At 45.1% G+C, this 14,999-nt stretch overlaps 1 protein-coding gene across 1 annotated transcript in view; it reads right to left on the bottom strand.

The window, feature by feature from the left end:
• Positions 1 to 14,999, bottom strand: part of DNAAF4 (dynein axonemal assembly factor 4) — a 153,964-nt gene that overhangs the window by 113,198 nt on the left and 25,767 nt on the right. Inside the window, exon 2 of the mRNA XM_085646330.1 lies at positions 3,474 to 3,621. Within this exon, the coding sequence (XP_085502456.1) occupies positions 3,474 to 3,621 (148 nt within the window). The remainder of the gene's footprint in view (positions 1 to 3,473; positions 3,622 to 14,999) is intronic.

Here is a 14,999-nt window from a genome sequence, read left to right as displayed (position 1 = left end):
ACCCATTCTGATATGTACAACAAATTGCTTCCCCCTTGTAATCGACCAAAGAGTTTTTGGGGTATGTTTGCGCAATATCAAGCTGCTTGTCGAGCTACACCAGAGGTTCCTGGGGACTAAGTGGTGACAGTATGCATTCTTTATATCTTTAATGGATAGTTCTGCATATGCAATCATCCAGGTTCTCTCTGACGAATAACCTCCACCTCATTTGCAGCTCTTGGTGTTAACCTGGCCCTACCAGAATACCTCACTATTGATGTACTGTTTATGTGATTAATATAATATATGCGCCTTCACTGCCACTACATTCCGCGTCCCCATGCTCTCTATTATAACCCTTGACATAATATTTGTTTGTGATCTTAGCGATCCATATTACCGTCCTATTGTTTGATTTTGCACTTTTCCTTTCGGTCTATTGTATGTTTGATTTATTTTACTGTATCTGTACTAAAATAATAAAATAAAATAATAAAAAATAGAAATAAAAAAAAGCTTCTCACCTGCATCAGAAGCTGGAGAGTAACATGCTGTGGAGTGTGCCAAGGGTTGCACTCTCATGAGCCACAAAGAGTGAACAACAAGGCACAGTGCATTCTTGCTCACATTCAGGGAAAATAATTCCATTGCGCATACATATCTAAAATATATTATTTCCCTAAATACACTCAGTTTAAGGCAATGCAACGATAGACTTCTACCACAGTTCTACTGTACTTTAACATCATCCACCGCTTTAGACTGTACATGTTCTTTGTTGCGAAAGCAGACTCCAAACTGTTGGGTTGAGAGACTAGGACAGTGAGGCACCACGGAAGGTGCTGGAGTGGTTTCTGTGTGTGCACTTTGGTGTTTTGTTGTAACTTTTGTTCTCTGCACTGCACTTCATGTATCCAAATCAGGCACCTCAGATGTGTGAGTCGTACCAAGCACTGAATAGTCAAGCATACCACTATTGCTTAGTATGGGAACTCAACATTAAAGGTAGCTTTCCTTAAACGGGTAGACCTTCAATGTTTTCAGTTTGAAGTCTTCCGCTCCAAAGATTGCAATCAAGACTATGTTGCCCACCAAATCATGGAGGTTGCTTCATCTGGGCCACATTTTCCTAAGATAAAGTAGCCTTTGAACCATCCAATCCCTTGTGGTCTGAACCTTAAAAAACGTCACCCCTTTAAGCACTAGCCAATTCAAGCCTGCCAGGTGAATGGAAAGGTAGTTGTAAAAGGTCATCACAGCTCAAAGTTCGTCTGACTCACATATTCTGGACCTCACGATCACCACCCCAGTTTCACTCCCAAGTTCTGAGTTCAGCCCCGTAACCGGTAGTTAATACACCAATACGCAACAGGAAAGAGATGCATCTCCCTAGGAAAGGACATGTGAACCAGGGTGATATTGTTTATAGTAGCGATTATACTATGTAATAGATGACAATTCAGAGAAATTACTGTAATTCCCAATGTTTAACAACGCACGAAATGAAGTCAATCTCAATGTTTTACCATGCAATGCGTTTCTATTATGAAAGTATTAATAAAAATATTTGACCAAAAAAAAGAAAATCACAGCTCAAAGTTCGTCCTTGGAGTTCTGTTTTGAATCGAATGTGTGATGTCATATGCGAGGCATCTGATGTACTATGAGGAACCATGGTTCAATCTGGAGATTATTGTGGCACTTATCAGGACAGGTCTGCTTTGAATATTAATGACGGGCAAAATTAAATAACTAAATGGATGCATAATTACATGATTTCACCACTTCTGTTATTTGCTGTTTCAGTATCAAGTCACTGTACCGGAATAGGTGCCTGAGGTGCAGGACAGATAAATGAAGGCCAACAGACTAGTATGGTCATGGGAGGAATTAAAATACCCATATATGGATCTATATACACACATGCACAGAGAGAGAGAGAAAGTAAGCAAGGGTTGACATCACAGGAAAGACTCAACTTCATCTCCAATTGGGAACCTCAGGCAGAAATCTCTGAACTGACCAACATCTTGGAAAGGGAAATTCAGAAGGCTTCACCATGGCTCTCTCTTCTAACACTTGGCATTGACTATACACATGAGGAAAAGCTCAAATTTGACAGCCTTCATTAACAGATATCTGCAACACAACACAGCCCTTAATGCCCACTGCTCCTCACAAACTGCAGAGCACTGCGCCAAATGACTGTGAAAACACCGGAACGGTCTAGGCTGCAAGGATGCCCAGCTGAGCACGAAGCATGTAATCCTGCAAAATGGTGCCTAATTGCATGATGAGAGCAACATCTTCCTCTGAAGACTGATTGCCGCTTATATGATCTAGGCCAGGCTTCTACAATGAGTAGCTCATGAGCTACTGGAAGCTCTCCAGCTACCTGGAAGTACCTCTCCTGTGGGCAGCCTAGCCTGCTAAATTAGATGTTTCGGTTTGATTGTGCTAATATATGTATACCAAAAATTGAGAGGTGTGTGTTTTCAATGAAAATGTGTGTGTTTTCAGAACTCATAAGCTGATGTATGGAGAAAAATGGATTTCCAAAATATATTTATAGCGGATATTTCAGTGATTAATTACGCAATATTACCAATATGACCCCGGTGCCAGGGGCATTGCAACTATGGCTGCTATGTATTACCCATGCAGAGGCATTCCAAATTAAAAAAGCCTTTTTACACTATTGCTGGCAACTCTTCTTGATGCACTAAAGTGATCACTGCTAATAATCTTGCATGGGGTGACCACTAACTTAATCTTTTTGGACATGGTCACTATTACAACACTAATGTTATTAGTTCAGACTCAATTTTATTGAACATAAGTAGCTCTGGTTACAGAAAAGGTTGGAGATTGCTGATCTAGTCATTCATGCAACAGATGGTGTGCCACCTCTGTAAACAGGCTACTGAAGGCCCTAGACTAAAAACTCTTTTTTTTTTAAACTCCCCCTCTTTTTCTGGAGGGACAGGAGGCTCCTCCCACAAATGAACCTCCTATAAATAGGAATATTTGATAACCAATGCTTCTACTTTAATGGAGGAATGGAGGTGGAGGAAGAATAGGATGAAGAAAAGAAGACTAGGACTTAGGGTAATGAAGACTATTGATAAGTAATGCAGTCATTCCCCTACAACTGTGCTACTATGCTGTCTTTTATTCCTAGGTCAGGCACATCAGAGAATTTCACAGGCGTGGACACAATTTTCAGCAGTTTTAAGGTGACCAACCGTAGGTTTCTGGTTGGCAAGTAGAGTGGTGCCTATATATTTGCAGGTATCCAGGACCTTTAGTAATAAATGTTGTTCTTTTAATGATGGCTAAATACCGGAAAGTAAAATCAATTGTTATTAAGACAGTCGCGCTTGGCTTCCTTGCAGGAGCTCTGGCTACGTTTTCCACACGCACATATCACATTAGCACTTTATTTAACCATTTTCCATGACAAACATACCTTTATGTAATTACAAGCTTACCTTTCGTTGTGTTGAGAGTCTCCCATAATGCCTCTTCTTTCTTATACAAAGTAAAGACAATGACTCCATTCCCAATCTTTGCATGGCTTTTTGAATCGTCTATTGGGGCGTACAGGAAAACTTCAAATATGAATGGTGGGAAGTTTACCTGGTGCAAAAAGAATAAAGAGCACTGGGTGATTTGTTTAGTACAGGTTCAACATATTTCAAAATTCTCCACCAGAGACATGATAAAGGAGTGACTGTTGAGAGTATGACAATTCATCAAGGATTTTTGCAGTGACATACTACCTCCATTCTGTGTTCTACGGACAGCTGTGTGCTTTTTCTTTCCACTGGCTGCACATCCAGAGATCATGGAAGATGGTCCACTTGAATTTGGCTGGGCTTCCAGAAGAATCTGTCGGATCGGGGATACGCCCAAAGGCTGCCTACAGTCACAGTCGAGGTTGAGTACAGTTCCCTCATTATGCTATCAGGAGAAAGTGGTTGGCAGCAGCTGATTCATAGTGCAAAGGCACCTACCTCCCTGTTCCTCTATACCATTCAGAACTACAATCTTTGCAATCTCCCATATCTGGAATATTTATTTTCCCCGTGTATTTGTGGTGTGATATGGCTAATGTGGCGTTCATGGAGACTATGTGTGGTATAAATGTTACGCATTGTGAGGACACATAGCATGATAGACATGATTAATACCTGCAAAGATAAAATCTTTCTGGCTTCCCTGTGTTCTGACTAGGCCCAGGGCCCAGCACTTCAGAGACCCCATTATAATTTCACCTTTGTGAGGTTTCTGGAATGCAATTCACAATCTGCCATACAGTAGACAGAAGCTATTTGGCCTCGACAGGCAACTACCATGCTTCGCACCACGTTTCCTCAACCACACTAAAACTATATGACAAATTATATTCTACTACATATCGCTTTGACTACTTGTCGATAACCCATTCCTCTAGAAAGACTAAGAAAGTGTCATTGAAGATGTTCCTGGAGACGGTTGCCCAGGCTAAAAGGTTTTGAGGGTGGCATGGCACAGATAGGCCCAGTTTTGCTGTCAATACCTCCACTTTTGGATAAGTACCTCTTTCCTGAGCCAAAAATGCATACCTGCCAGAAATCTACACCACAGGAGATAGATAGATAAGAGATAGTGCAGTGGGGCTGTTGTGGTGGCAAAAAACTCTTACAACCGAAAGGAATTGTTTAAAAGAGTAACTTGTAATTACATTACATGTAAATACAATGTTTCACAGAAGATCTCCTGGTCAGTGGTTGCTTTCTGCCGATCCAGTAGGAATGAGGGTAAGTTTGAATCTAGTTGACTCGAATACTAAAAACTTAAACAGTTCAAAGCTTTAGGTCTGGTAGGACAGGAAGAAAGATATGTTTCCAACATATTTAGCTATAAAAGGTAACAAAAGAATATTACCACATGAGACAAAGACTTAGCATGGGTAAGCCCCCAAGTATCCTCTTCCGTGGGTAGGTTATTGCTTTAGAACTGGGCAATAGGTGAAGACAGTGAGCCATGAGTGGAGGCATTCTATTGTTTGCGCCAGAACTCATAACCTGTCAAAAACTAGCACAACAAATATTGTAATCTGATCAAGCCTTTTTCACTATCATCATAGAGGTTAAGAGGCAAAAAGAAGAATGTGGATTCTTCCAAACCAATTACAATTAGAAAGGAAGACCTAAGAAATCTCGAAGTGGTGTAGAACCGAAAGTTAATAAAGAAAGTCAAGTTGAACATCCAGGGAAGAATTGGGGTATGACTTAGGAGTACACAGCAAGAAATGCTGCAATCCTGTAATAAATTAAATTAATGATTGTGAAGCAAAATGCATATCCTTTTATGAAAATGTACATTCAAGAAACTGAGTCACTTGAAAGGTAAGCTAAGATCACCAACTGCTAAATAACAAATATTTCACAACCCCAATCAAGAAAAACCAGATGTCTGAGAGATGAGGTTAAGTAATCATAACAAGCACTGGCATAGCCAATAGGTCTCGCCTTTGGGACCTTATAAGTGTTTAGCCATGCAACAGTTGCTGTTGTTGCACCAAGGATATTGTGCTACATAACTAAACACTTATAAGGTCCCAAAGGCGAGACCTATTGGCTATGCCAATGCTGGTTTCAGATTATATCAGAGATCGTATTTGCCAACACATGGTCTTTTTTTTACAAGAAAATGGGCTGTTACTCAAACATTGGTGGCAAATAGCACTAGACCGTGTGGCACTCGTTCATTATTTTACAAAATAACGTTTTGCATTCTGGAACTTATATTTCTCATTTTAACATTATTAGCACGCGGCAAAAATCACAGCAAGCAAAGTCTTGTAAACCAATTTAAATAGAGCTGACATAAGATATGATTCCTAACATGGGGCCACTTGGCTTGTATGATGAGGAGAATACCATCATTTTGCGTGTACTGTTGCACACAAAACAAGCATTGGCAAAGGTCGCTTAAAGTATTGCTTTATTGCCTTTGCCAATGCTTGTTTGTTTCTGTAGTTGAAGCACGCACACACATTACACACTGACAGACATACAGACACATGCTAAGACATGCACAGACACACAAACAAGCGAGGCACACATGCATTGATTTACACATATACGTATAGATATACACTCGCAAACATACACTGTCACACAAAGAAACAGGGGCGCGCGCACACACGGGGAAGAGTATGTATTTACTGCGCCTGACCCCGAGCCCGCCCGGCCCTTCAATTATTAATTATTGGGGGCCTTCATTTCTTCTTTAATGTACCCCACTCACCCCTGAAGGACCTGAGCACCCCGCACTAGGAGTGGGGGGAAAGGGGAGGGATGAAAATAAAAAAGGACCCCTCCTCCCCCCGAGCTAAGACAAAAAATAATAAAAGCTGTAGTCGGTGATGAAACGAAACGCTCCCGGAATAAAACATGTCCTGAAATATACAATAAAACGGTCTGTTTACCACCACAGGCCGAGGGCGCAGAGGGGGTGGTTTGCTCCGCTTCACAGGGCCCCCGCCCTCAGGGCCTCCCCTTGCTGGTGGTGCTGGGGGGCAGCAGGAGTCATTAATTGAATTTGAATTAACCTAAAAAGGGCTCTAACGGGAAGAGACCGTCCTGTTTAATAGACAGGTGGAGAAATGTCGGTCTCTGTGAGACAGAGTTTGTACAGGCCTGGAAGAGAGGGGTGGAGGGAGAGAGAGAAGCGGAGGAGGAGGAGGAGGAAGAGACAGACGGACACAGCAAAGAGCAACATTGAACCCACATAGGGGGCAGCGGGTGGAAGAGGCTGGCGTCGAAAGATGTTGACTCTAGGACAGGAAATTTGGAAGATCGGACAAAAGTAGAGAGGGAGAGAAAAGGAAAAGACCGAAAAAAGAAGGAAGAAAAAGATATGCAGATGAGACAGAGAAATACACTGTCGCAGATAAACCGAGGAAAGAGACAGCAAAGAGAGATTCTGAAAAAGGGACCGATAGAGTGATGAATTCAGTCGATAAGAGGGAGACAAGAGTTGGGGAAGATGAGGGAAGAGAGGCAGAGATAAGGGCCAGAGAGAAACAAGCATTGGCAGCGCGACGCGGGAAGCTTGTAGTAATGTATAAAAAAAACATGCTAGAGATTCGTGTGTGCGTGCGTGCAGCAGCACGAAAAAGTGAAAGTGATCGCGCTGGCAGATGGCGACTGCGCACGTGCACGCTCGCATGAACGCAAGCGCTAGGCCACTGGCAGCACTTTGAAAACCCCGATACAAAATGTTTCAGAGCAGCGCATGCGCTGGTTCAGTGAGACCTAAAAATGAGGCAGCGGACTGCACAAAACTTTTCATGTACTAAAGATGTTACATGAAACACAAAAAAAGGTGATGGGAGGATGCTTGCTATAAGTCTAGCTACTGGCAATTGCTCGGGGTAGCATTCCAGCCCACCGTTCTTTTGCCCACCATGCCACCTCAATTTGCACCCAAACATATGCAAATCAGTCTTGACCCTGCTCCAACAGGAACAGTCCAGCCTTAGCTGCCGGGTCTTAACTGAACCAGAACAAAAGCAACCCAAGACCAGTTCGGTAGCATTCCAGCCCATCGTTCTTTTACTCACTATAAGTAATCAGGGTGAAAACGGTTGAGTTGCTCATGTTCCGGTAGAAAAGGGCCTGGCAGTTTGGGCTGGACTTTCCCTATTGGAGCAGGGTCAAGATCGATTGGCATATGGCTGGGTCCAAACTGAGGTGGCATACTGGGTGGAAAACGAAGGACTGAGATGTGGTAATGTCAGAGGCTGAGATTAATTCAAGCATTCGATCCATCATCCGGTTGTTGTTGCAGATGACACCCTAAGTGCAACAAGTATGCATGACATGGGTCCTGTGCACACTGTGCCACTGAAATCAAACAAGGTCCAAACTGAGGTGTAATAGTGGGCAAAAACCAATGGACTGGGATGCAGTCCTGAGCAATTGCCAGTGTCTGAGAATAATTCAAGTATTCCATCCATCATCATGTTGTTATAAGTACTGAGAGTGGCACATTTCCTCAGCAGTTATGCAGAGCACTGTTGTTAGAAATGTAGGTTTCTGGTTGGCAGAGTATACACACTTTTCAATGCAGGAGCCACATTCCTACTCAGGGTAAGTCAGATACACAACCTAAACTAACCTATGCTCACCCTCTGGTACCTTGACACAGAGCAGTCAGGCTTAACTTAAGAGGCAATGTGTCAGGTATTTGTGCAGTACTTTAATTACAGTAACACAGTGAAAACACAACAAAAAGATCCCACACCAGTTTAAAAATATAGAGAATATTTATCTGAGTAAAACAAGACCAAAATGATAAAACTCCAATAAGTAGAACTCAAGATATGACTTTTTAAACATTAAATTCCAAAACATTCTTTAGAAGTCAATAGCACTAGAAGGTTGCTTAAGGTCATGCTAGACCGGGGTAAATCTAAAATTGAGACCGACCACGATGGAAAGTAGGCCGGCAACAGGACCCACGCAGGGCCCAATGAAAAAGTACATTGGATGGAGCAAGCATCAGTATCCAAGACTCGATGCGTTGCTTCCGATTCATGAAGTTGAGTCGAAGTTGGGTTGAAGCAGAGCCTCTCAGCGGTATCTTCGGATCGGTACTGCGTCATCGTCAGAAGGCAAAAAGTCTGGAGAAACCACGCCAAAGATGCCAAGTCTACACACATGTGCTCCCCCCCCCCCCCAGCTGAAGTTAGGGAGAGCTACTCAATCCCTTGGGAGGTCTCTTCACTAAGGTGGCAGAACCTAGAAAGATCATCAGCATTGGCATGCTATGTGGAAGAATGGTGTTCCACTGCAAAGTTCATTCATTGTAGGGAAATGGACCACCTCAACAATTTGGGATTCTCACCCCTCATCTGCATCTGAGGGGCCTGTTGTCCGCCTGTACTTGGAAATGAGTGCCAAACAGGTTTGGCCTTAGTTATTCAGCGCCCAGACCTCAGCAAAGGCTTCTCTTTCAATTGCATTCCACCTCTGTTCCCTGGGAAGTAACCTCCTACTGATGAGGGTTACGGGGTGGCCCAGGCCCTCCTCATTTAGCTGTGAGTGCATGGCCAATATGCCATGCTCTGAGGCGTCTGTCTGCAAAACAAACGCTTGGGAAAAATCGGAAGCCTTGAGCATGGGTGCTATACACAGGACTTCTTTAGGGCGTCAAAAGTTTTCTGGCACTCCTCTGTCCAGATCACCTGGTGTGGCTGCTTCTTGGAAGTCAGCTCTGTCAAGGGGGCCACAATGGTGCCATATCACTTGATGAATCTCCTGTAATATATAGTGAGGTCTAAACAGGTTCTCACTTCTGTTTGGGTCTTGGGGAGTTTCCCAGACATAATGGTGGAAATTTGGCGATGCAAGGGCTGCACCTTGCCACCCTTTGGCTTGGTGTCCGAAGTAGACCACAGAACCCTGCCCTATCTGGCACTTAGTGACCTGGATAGTCAGGCCTGCGTTTTGCAGAGTCCGAAGCACTTCCTGGACGTGGTTTAAAAGGTTCTCCCAACTAGAGCTTAAGACAGCCATATTGTCAAGGTAGGCGACACTGAAGTTCTCCAACCCAGCCAAGACCTGATTGATCAGCCGCGGTAATGTGGCAGGGGCGTTCTACAACCCAAAAAGCAGGACATAGAACTGGGAGTGCCCTTCTGGTGTTGAGAACGCTACCCTCTCTTTAGCCCACTCAGTCAAGGCAATCTCCCAGGACCCAGGCATTAAGTAAAAAGCGGAGGAACTTGGCAGCTCCAAGCCGACCTATGAGTTCTTCAGCTCTGGTGATGAGGTGTGCATCAGTCTGGGTGACTGCATTGAGCCCATGGTAGTCCACACAGAACATATGTTGAGGTGCGACACCTGGAATGGGAGCCAGGGGAACCAACACCACTGGACTGGACCAAGAGCTGTTTGAGGGCTCAAAAACCCCTAACGCCAGGATCTTGAAGACCTTTGAAGCTGCCTTTCACCTTTTCAGACTACCTGTAAATGTTGTCCTTTACAGGAGTGCTGTGCCCGATATCATATCATCGGTACACAATCTAGTGTGTCCTGGAGTAAGGGTGAACAAAGAGGCAAACTGCCCAAGCAACTGGCGGCAGTCTCTCTGTTGATCTGGGGTCAGTGTAGGGAAGAGGCTTACACAATCCACTGCCCTGCTCCTTCGAAGAAAGGAGGTCAGGGAAAGGTTCACTCTCCTCTTCCACCCCCTCATCGGTAACCAAAAGCATGGCAATCTCAGACCTCTCAAAGTGGGGCTTGGGGACAAACTTGAATATAAAGTATTACGGCGGTCCTGCCGTGAAGAGTGCACCACGACTGCAATTGAATGGGTGGTCCACTTTGGCTTAGAAGTGATTGCAGTCAAGCTGTGTAACGGCACGTTTGGTAGAGGAATTGTATCTGACTATTGACACTGAAAAGCCAACTGGAGGGATATGGACAGAGCAAATTAATTTTGTACGGCAGCGCATAGCCACTGATGGAAAATAATTTATACTGCAGCACTATGCACTCTAGCATGCATTGCAATTGTAAAACTCACATGGGGGGGCCCACCTGAGGGCAATATTGTTAATTAACATGCAAATAGGTACTGCAGGAGTGTCTTTGCAAAGCCACTTTTCAGTCTATGACAAACTTGAAAATATATATATATATATATATACATATATATTACCTACTGGCGGTCGCCAGTAGGTAGTTATAGTTAGGACCACGTTTCCATAGGAAATCTGCAACATTCTATTTTGAATAACTTTTGCGCCGGTCGACGAATCTTTGCGAATTTTTCAAAATAGGTGGGGCGCTACGCTCCGCTCCTACCCTGAAAGTCTCGGGGGGATTCGTCAAGCGGGGGCTGAGATAAAAGGGGGGTCCCAAAACGCGTTTTTCCCATGCATTTTTCCATAGGACCTTTAGACACAGCTACAGCCCGAAGGGCTGAACAGAATTACTTCAAATTTGGCAGAGAGGTAGTCCTCAGGTCAAGGAAGTGCCTTTTGTAGGTTTGGTGTAAATCTGTTCAGTAGATTCTGAGAAAATAGCCTTTAAATCAATATATATATCTGAGCCAGCTTACGGTGCGCTTACGGTACGCGTACGGTGGCGTGCGCGAGCGCGATTCTGATTGGCCCTTAGATCTTAGTAAACATTCGAATCGGTCGAAACCAGGAAGCGGCGGCCGCCATTTTCTCTCTCGCACTCTGAGGGGGGAGCTGATAAACAAATGCCAAAAACATATAAAGGGGCTGTTTAGACAGCGCCCATGCACATAACCATGTTAGTTGAGTCTTCAAAGATCCCCCAAGGCAAAAAACGGTAATTTTTTATTTTTCGAAAATTTCGCCGATTACGCTTACCGTACGCTTACCGTACGCGTACGGTAAATAATTATTAAAAAAAAAAAAACCCCACTCTCTCCACCCCGTGTGCAAATGGTGGCCGATGGCCACCATTTGTGCATGGCATATAAGAGCACAGCATTTCCCCAAAAAATTTCAACAGATTACCTATCACAAGGAAGCGCATAATATGTTCTCCATGTGCGCACGGTGCGCGAAGCGCATCGTGCGTACATGGCCCATCTAGCGTAACGTGGGCACGCGGTGCGCGTAGCGCACCGCGTGCCCACCGTGCGTGCACGGCACTAACTGTGTAAAGTGGGCGCGCGGTGCGCGAAGCGCACCGTGCGCGCATGGAACGAACTGCGTTAAGTGGGCGCGCACGCCACGAATGGCGTAAAGTAACTTAGCATTTAAAAAACCGTACAAATTCACTGAAAAAACCATAGGTTTCACACACGTTATAGTTAGGAATTAGCATTTAAAAAACCTTGCAAATTCACTGAAAAAACCATAGGTTTCACACATGTTATAGTTAGCGGAAATTTTACTGATAAAAAACCAATGAAATTCCCCCGTTATAGTTAGTGCAGGAAACTATAACTCACGCGACCGCAATCTTCTGCTGATGACATATGTGTCTTTATGAAAAAAAAATATTTGTAATATATGTATAGCTAAAAATTTATGGAAGAAGACATGGGCAAATAAGTGTCTAAATACAGTATTAGCATCAGCAGAGGATTGCGGTCGCGTGAGTTATAGTTTCCTGCACTAACTATAACGGGGGAATTTCATTGGTTTTTTATCAGTAAAATTTCCGCTAACTATAACATGTGTGAAACCTATGGTTTTTTCAGTGAATATATATATATACACATATATACACACACATTATTTTTTTTTACCTACAGGCGGTCGCCAGTAAGTAGTTATAGTTAGGACCTATTTTCCATAGGAAATCCGCAACATTCTATTCCCAATAACTTTGGCACCGATTGATGAATCTTCGCGAAATTTTCAAAACTATTGGCCAGCTCTGGTCCGCTCTTATCCTGAAAGTCTCCGGATGATTCGTGTAGCAGGGGCCAAGAAAAAAGGGGGGGTCCCAAAACGTGTTTTCCCCATGCAATTTCCCATAGGACCATTAGCTGCAACTACAGCCCGAACTGCTGAACGGAATTACACGAAATTTGGCAAAGAGGTAGTCCTCAGTTCAGACTCGTGCCTTTTGCTTAAATGGTGTCAATCTGTTCAGTAGTTCATGAGAAAATTACAGTTAAAAGTACATATATATCAATGGCCGCGCTGGATACACGCACCCTGAGTGCACCCTCCCGATCACGCGCTGAATGCTAATTGGCTGTCAAGTGGTTGTCAACATTCGAAACCAGGAACTGTTGGCAGCCATTTTGTGCCTCGGTAGAAGTGAGGCTGAAGAAGTCTGTGGAATAAGTGTGCAAAACGTATAAAGGGGGCCGGGTAGAAATACCCTGACCCTCTAGACCTGCTTAGGGGGTCCCAGAAGGACTCCCAGGGCCCCGAAATGTATATATTTTTTTTTAAAACAGAACTTTTTTTATAATTAGCCCCTGGGGGGCCAAATCCCGGGGGCAAAATTATTAAATTTAAAGGGGGCCCAGAGGGGCCCCCCAGCCCCGGGGACCACCACCCCCCCGGGGCTACAAAATAAATTGGGAGGGGCTCGAAAGCCCCTCCCAGTATAATTTGTGGGGGGGCTCAACGGCCCGCCCAAGCCCCGGGGACCACCACCCCCCGGGGCTTTATGTATTGAGGGAGGGGGGCTGCGTGGCCCCCGTCCTGGAGCCCTCGAGGGCCCTGGGGACTGCCACCCCCCAGGGCTGGCTCCTGCAGTGTCCTGGGGTGCTCACCCCCAGGACACTTGTTTGCTATGAGAGGGCAGGAGTCTCCCGCCCTCCCATAGCAAACGTGGTTTGGATTTTGAAAGAGAGAGCAGGGAAACCTGCTCTCTTTCAAAATCCAAACCATATTGCTTTTCCACACGGGGAGCTGCATGTCAGCAGCTCCCCATGTGGAAAAGCAATGCCGGCTCCCGAAGGATGCGGGGACTGTGGGGGCGTTGGGGCTCCCCCCACGGTCCCCAAAGTTTTTTATAAGCCCCGGGGGATAGGGTCCACGGGGATAATAAAAATTAGTGATAGGGGCTATATTTTTTTTTTAGGGTAAAATTAGGAGTCGCGCATCCAGCGCGGCTCTCAGTGTGGCCCCCTGGTGTGCACGCGTTGGATGCACTACTACTAACCTGTAGGGTGTGCGACTCTAGCGCGTTTGGTGCACGACTTCTACGCGTCGGATGCACGATTCTAACGCGTTGGGTGCGCGACTCCAAAAAAAAAAAAGAAGAAAAAAAATTGAAAAAAATAAATAACAAGCATTTACAATGCAATGGTCTCGGCATTGGTAAAGTTAGAGCTATTGGCATTGCTCATGACATTATTTTTGTTTATGTTTTTGTTTTTAAAACATTTAAAGAAACAGCATTGTCATGAGCAATGCCAATAGCTCTAACTTTAACAATGCCGAGACCGTCGCTTTCCCTGTGTCACCCGGCCTGAGCCTCCTCTGCGGTTACCTGGGGTGAGGCGTCGCTCCCCAACGAAAGGCAGAGGTGGTGGTGCTCCTTGGGGCTGTTCGTCACCGTGGGACATCAGTCCGCACCGCTGCGGGGAATGTCCCCCAGGGGACCCAGGCAGCGGAGTGCACCTCCTGCGCTTAGGGGACTGGGACTGCGGGCTAAGCAGGGCCTCGAACTCCATGGGCCGCTTCAGAGTGGCACCGCACGCCATGTCCGCCGCCGCTTACACCGAGCCCCTGGGCAACGAGAGGACGGAGAGACGCCCGGACACAGTCAAGGGAGCGGAAGGAGATAAATCCCCACGCAGCCTACCGCCACCCTGAGCAGCACTTTCACTTTGACGAAGAAACAGCAATGGCGTCTCTCTCCCGGCAGCCTGCCAACCGTCTTCGATTGGGACTTCACCTAAACGTCACACAGGGTACGCCTACAACAGTAAAGCAGGGGGCTCCCCAGGGTCACACGCTCGTGTTTCCTATGGGACCGGCTTTTCTCCGGCCAAGACACTGGTACTTTTGGCAGAGGCTTATCTTCCGTTACTTGCCAGTAATAGGTCATGGGGCTCACTCCTCCACTTTTTTTTTTTTTACATGGATGACGCCTTCGTTACAGTTGTATCGGCAATAGGCGAGACTTGTGATCCGTAGCGGCCATATTTAAACGACCAGGAACCTTTTCAGTGTCATACTGCCTGAATTTTTTTTAAGGTGTGTTCAAAATCCATGTACTTAATTCCTTTTGATTTTTCACATTCATCTAGTTTGTATAACAATTCAAGGAATAGATTTGGTCGCTTTCAAAATACAATTCCTACGAGTAGATTACAAGCTTTGCAAATAAGTAGCTGCGGTCTACTGTGTCTGTAGGCAATGCATTGCATACAAACAAACCAGTGGCCTGCTAATCTGTCCTCCCGTGTGTTTGTTCCGCCGTCCGGTGCCTACTCACCTAACCTTGCAGCTTCGTTGGCACTGGCAAGCAAAGACTGCTGTCTGGCGCCACATAAATTAAGTTCCC

Source organism: Triturus cristatus, chromosome 3_1 (genome assembly GCF_964204655.1).
Source record: "Triturus cristatus chromosome 3_1, aTriCri1.1, whole genome shotgun sequence".
NCBI lineage: Eukaryota > Metazoa > Chordata > Amphibia > Caudata > Salamandridae > Triturus > Triturus cristatus.
Note: the sequence above shows the minus strand (reverse complement) of the source record. Positions and strands in the feature narration are given on the sequence as shown.